The sequence below is a fragment of the Episyrphus balteatus genome, chromosome 4 (genome assembly GCF_945859705.1).
Source record: "Episyrphus balteatus chromosome 4, idEpiBalt1.1, whole genome shotgun sequence".
In the NCBI taxonomy this organism is placed as follows: domain Eukaryota; kingdom Metazoa; phylum Arthropoda; class Insecta; order Diptera; family Syrphidae; genus Episyrphus; species Episyrphus balteatus.
Genome location: NC_079137.1, coordinates 69,978,198 through 69,984,197, shown reverse-complemented (window position 1 = coordinate 69,984,197; position 6,000 = coordinate 69,978,198). Strand labels below are relative to the sequence as shown.

Below are 6,000 nucleotides of genomic sequence, written 5' to 3'. Positions count from 1 at the left end.
TATAAGTTTTTTTTTATTTTTATCTCTAATTTATAGTTTAATTTATTTTTTAACTGCAATCTATATCACACTGCTTAAAACCTCAGAAAGAACGGAAGAAAATGGCGACATTTTTTCATGGATCCAGCCAGGGTTCATTGATTTATAAGACGTTATCACTTCAAAACAAAACTAAAAAAAACATTTATTTTGTATTCTTTATCGAATAATTATATTTATTGCAATAAAACTATGTGATTTATCATAGTTAAAAAATGTTTAATAAAAAGGTACAGATTTATGTAGCTCACTCAAATTTTTAATGACGATATTTCAAACGCCTAACGGTCTTGTAACGATAACCATCTTCAGCTAAGTCAGCACTTTTTGGCTCAGCTTCTTCAACTTCTTCAGCTTCTGCTGCTGGTGGCAAGTATTCATTAGCAGCTTCACGACGATGACGATTTCTGTACTTGAGCTTACGCACAGTCTTGTAACGGTATCCATCTTTAGCTAATTCAGCACTCTTAACTTCTGGTGCTGCCGCAACTGCTACAGCATCTTCAACTGGTGGTAAATATTCATTAGATGGCAGTTCACTAACATCACGACGATGACGAGCGCGGTATTTAAGCTTGCGGACAGTCTTGTAGCGATATCCATCATCAGCGACTTTGGTATCAGCAACTGGAGGCAAATACTCAACTATTGGCTCGGACAATGGTGGTAAATATTCACTAGAAACATCCCGACGATGTCTATATTTCAGCTTGCGAATGGTTTTGTAACGATATCCATCTTCAGCAAGTTTAGTTTCAGCAGAAGGTGGTAAATATTCACTGGATGGTTCCTCACCAGGTGGTAAGTATTCACTGCTTGGTGCAACAGCAGCAGCAGCAATTGCCAAAAAAGCGAATGATACTACAAATAATTTCTATAATAAATAGACAAAATAGAAATTAATTAGATCCTTAAACAAATGATGAATAAATCTTATAATCTTACCATTGTTAAATGTTGTTTAAACCCCAGAAGGTTACTTCAAGTGAATGATGAATTGTAAGACTTAGCCTAGGGTATTTATACATTGTTTAAAAGATTGAAAAAAAAACAATAATATAAAATTGTACTGTGCGTACTTCAAATACTAAACAATAGAGATGGGTTTAGATCATCTATAAAATCACGATTTAATATTTTGATCTTAAGAGCTATTCAAGTTTTAAAGAATAACAACAACAATAATAAAACAAGTCAACGCCACCACATTGGCCATGTTTTAATATAGATACACTTCATGTATCTTTTTTTTTTCATTAAAAAATCCATGCCTAATATAATAATTGATTGATTAAGTGAAGACGGAAGCCCACGGTAATTAATCAAAAATAAAACATAATTTTGATGTCTTCTGCAATTTAATTTTGAACATAATGAGTCAGATTCTTTTGGGTGTGATGACGTTTTAAAAGTTGAAGGAAATAAAAATTGATGATGATATCATAATTAAAGAAGTTAACATTGGTTTAACTCTTTTTGGTGAAACATTCTTTAAACAAAAGATAATAACCATTTATAAAAATAAATTTCAAGTTATTTACAAGTTATTTGTAATTTTGGAAAGGAATGAAATAGATCAGTTAATTTTTATAGGAAACATACAGAAATCGCCTAAAAGTTCAAATGAGAATAGAGATTTGTCTAATTGGATTGTTTTGTTTCCCATAAGTTAAAAAAAATCAATTTAAAAATACTCACCACAATATTTTTATAGCAAACATTAAAAATTCGTTTAAGAGTCGAAAAGAAACTTTAGATAGCTCTGGCTCAATGGGTTTGTTTTAATCATAATTGATTTAATTTTTGTGCATCAAGTCATCATTTTTTTTGTGCAGAAAAATACTCACCACAGCTATTTTTATAGTAAACATCCGAAAGTATAACAGCTTACATATTTTTGGCCAAAACGCGTCCAAAATGCCTCCGAAACGCGTCCAAAACACATCTGAAACGCATCCAAAACGCGTCCAAAACGCGTCCAAAACGAATCCAAAACGCATCTGAAACGCATCCAAAAAGCGTCTGAAACGCATCCAAAACGCGTCCGAAACGCGCCCGAAACGCGTCCGAAACGCGCCCGAAACGCGTCCAAATCGCGTCCGAAACGCATCCAAAACGCGTCCAAAACGCATCCGAAACGCGTCGAAAACGTGTCGAAAACGCTTCCGAAACGCATCCAAAACGCGTCCAAAAGGCATCCAAAACGCTTCCAAAACGCGTCCAAAACGCTTCCGAAACGCGTCCAAAACGCGTCCGAAACGCGCCCGAAACGCGTCCAAATCGCGTCCAAAACGCGTCCAAAACGCATCCAAACAGCATCCAAAACGCATGCAAAATGCGTCCAAAATGCATCCAAAACGCGTCCAAAACGAGTCCGAAACGCATCCAAAACGCATCCGAAACACATCCAAAACGCGTCCAAAACGCGTCCGAAACACGTCCGAAACGCGCCCGAAACGCGTCCAAATCGCTTCCCAAACGCGTCTAAAACGCATCCAAAACGCGTCCATAACGCATCCAAAACGTGTCCAATTCACCTTGCCAGGTTTTCATAGCAAATATCGAAAAATCAAAAATCTATATCTTAAAGCGTAAAGGAAAATTTTGATAGTTTTGAATTATTAGGTTAATCTTCTAGTTTAATGTTTGTCCAGAAAAGATATCTTCAGTCCAATTCCGTGTTAAAATACTCACCACAACATTTTTATAGCAAACTTATTGTTTAAAAAAAAACTTTAATAAATAAAGAAATTAGCCTGTCTAAGAAGTATTTTTCAACCTTAAATCATAAAAGCTTATAGAAATAGAAACCTTTATCGGATTAATATGCTCTGATGGTTGTGCTCCCAGGATTATATTGATCCAGAATTGCAAACAATAAGAGTACTATAAAGTTTGGGACTCCTGTGTTCAAACAATTGAACAAGATACCACCAACAAGAAGACCGACCAAACCAAAAAGCTTGCCAATTTAAGGAAACCTTGACTTTCAATCTGAAACTAAACGAAGGAAAGAGATAGACAAATCCAATAATTGATTAAATGAAGATGATTTTATTGGCTTTGACAAATTCCTTATCCAGACATAGAAAGAATGGCACACAAATTGGTGCTCATTTTCTATCAGAATATACCTATCTATAAAGACTTATCTCAAAACCTGTGTAAAATAAAAATAAAAATAATGTTGTGGTGGGTGAACCTTGAATTTTGTTGACTTTCTTTTTTTTTCTCTGGGGGTTTTCTAGGCAACAAATTTAAAAAAAAATCCTCTTTCAATTCTCCACATTCACCGGTCACACAGAAAGGCAGGCATTAAGTCACACGTGCTAAGGATAATTTTCATTTTATTCTAAAATGCAGGAAGTTTTTTTTTTTCAAACGGAAATGAAAAGTTCAAAGAAGAAATCCTTGAAAAAAAGTAACGAAAGATTTTGGGAAGAGGGGGGCAAAATTTTTACCTGGTCTAGAACTATACTAAAAACCATTGTGATGCCTTAGAGAAGGTTGATTTAAGGGACCTTGGGAGGGTGGTTAAACCCTGGCGATTCATTGAAAATTTTTTTTTTCATCCTGTGAGCAAGATGCACTCTTTCTTCTTGACTTTCTAGTCAGTAGCTGCTTGGTTGGCCACATTACTTTCTTCCTTTTAGCCCGCGGTTGTCGTTTTAGTTCGACACTCGGGACTCGGATGTGTGTTTAAGTCAAAAAGGTGAACCTTTGTTACACATCAAAGTCCGTCGGATATGGTGGCAAAGTTTAAATATATAAAATACCGAAAAACCAAAAGAAAAAAAATTGAAATCTACAAAATCCTACCGAAGGATTCTAAAGGATATACCATCTGAGGTAACTGAAGAGTATTTGTGACTCTGTGACTAAAGTGCAGCTGGTTTTTCTTTAAGTTGATATATTTTTTTTTTCATTCTTTTTTTGAGGCGAAATTGTCCATTTAGATCAACGTTTTCTTTCGGCTTCTCCTTTTTTTTTTTAAGGATTTTTGGAGATGGATTTGTTTTTGTTTTCATTTCTCAATCCTTTCTAGAGCTTAAGTTTTGAGTAGAAATACACACGTGTATATAGATGAGATACTCGTACGTATAGTTAAAAGGATTTTGTCTTCTTTGTTTTTTTACTTGCTCTATAGGGCAAGTATTGGTTTCGTGTAGAAAAAAAAAATCGAGGTTTTAATCAAAACCAACATTACGATAATGGAGAAGATCAAAAAAGTGGTTTTCGTCATGCCGTCCGTCGGTCTGTGCGTGTGTGCGTCTGTGCGTCTGTGCGTCTGTGCGTCTGTGCGTCCATCTGTACATCGAGCTAGGGCCTAAACGGGTGGATGGATTTGCTTGAAACTTGGTACAGATGATTTTTACGTAATTCCCTAGGTCCGTTTTTTTATTTTTTTAATATCTCCAATTTAACGCATATCTCCCATATAACGTTTTCGAGGTATTTCAAATTTCTCGAAAACGGCTCTAACGATTTCGTTTAAATTTGGTGTGGGCAGTACTCTTATTGATTCCAACAAAACTGCGTTTTTAGTTTTTCTCAAAAAATGCCAAGAGCGGAAATATGGCGTTGCCGTTTTTCAAAAATTGACATGTTTTTTAAGTTCATATATTTCATCAAAGCATAAGTCAATTTTTTCAAAATTTACAGACATCATAGGTATTGAAGTGTAAAATGTAAAAAAAAATTTAAAAAAAAAATTAAAAAAAAAGTTTTTCAAAAAAATTTTTAAAAAATTGAATTTTTTTAACTTTCGATTTTTTTTTTTGTTTTTATTTTTTTTTCTTCACAAAATCTTAAATTTTCAATAGATATTTAAGATAAAGATGCTTTGAACTACAAGAGCAAGTACGTGCGACCCAGTCGTGCATTTTATTTTTTTGTATTTTGAACTGGAAAATCAAGGATTTAGACATAAAAAAAAATATATGCAAAAACAGACAGACAGAGAGAAAAATGGCAATAATTGAAAAAAAAACCTTAATTCGCATGGGATTTGGAAAAAGGCGACTGACTGGGATTCTCTAAGCCCAAAAAAGATTGCTTTCAAACAATAACACAAACTCAAAGTTTAAAAAAAAATTTCAAAGTTGAACACATTATTTTAATCAGATAAAGAGAATTGAAAAAAAATAACTAAATAAATATCGTAAAGAATTGAATTTTTAGAAAAAAATTTAAAAAAATCTTGACTGCCGCACCACAGCTGCACCATGACCGTTTGGCGAAAAATTTCAGAGCACCACCGCCACACCACAACTGCACCACGTCCATACCATTTCATTTTGAATGAAAAGTTCGGTCCACCACCGCCGCACCATGTCCGCACCATTTCATTTTGTTTGAAAAATTCGCTGCACCATGATACATAATTTTGGATCAATGAAAAATAAAAAAAAAAAACTACTGACGAGAAGGAGATTCGAACCCGAGTGTGCAGAGTACTTTCAAGTCTGTAGGAACTGGCAATTTGTTGCTTAGGTCAAAATAACTTTGAAGACGACTTAAACATTGTACCTACGAGAATAAAATTTTTGATCATGGTGCAAACGCGGTGCAGCGGTGGTGCAGCGGTGGTGCAGCGTTGGTGCAGCGAATTTTTCACTAAAAATGAAATGGTGCGAACGTGGTGCAGTCGTGGTGAGGATGTTTTGAAATTTTTGATCATGGTGCGGACGTGGTGCAGCGGTGGTGTGGCGGGATTCCATTTTTACTCTAGTTTTTAATGCAAAATTTTGTACCCCCACTTTAGCAAAGTTGTAAGCAAACAAGTCTACTTTTTCCGTTTTTAAATTTGAATCATTTAGGGTAAAACTATACAATACGCCCCAGTTTACAAAACGCCCACCAGTCTCGTACGCACACAGATGTTGTTAGGCAAACAAAACGAAAACTGTTCAAACTAATTTAAGTTGCTCGTCAATTGTGTTATTGAGCTGTAGTATTCTG

The 6,000-nt window shown here is 34.9% G+C and overlaps 1 protein-coding gene across 1 annotated transcript in view; it reads right to left on the bottom strand.

Annotated features, from left to right (window-relative positions):
• Positions 1 to 275: 275 nt before the first annotated feature.
• The window catches only part of LOC129919338 (uncharacterized), a 26,069-nt gene continuing 20,344 nt past the window's right edge, over positions 276 to 6,000 (bottom strand). The window contains exon 2 of the mRNA XM_056000197.1: positions 276 to 913. Coding sequence (XP_055856172.1) covers positions 299 to 913 — 615 coding nt within the window. The 3' untranslated portion in view covers positions 276 to 298. The remainder of the gene's footprint in view (positions 914 to 6,000) is intronic.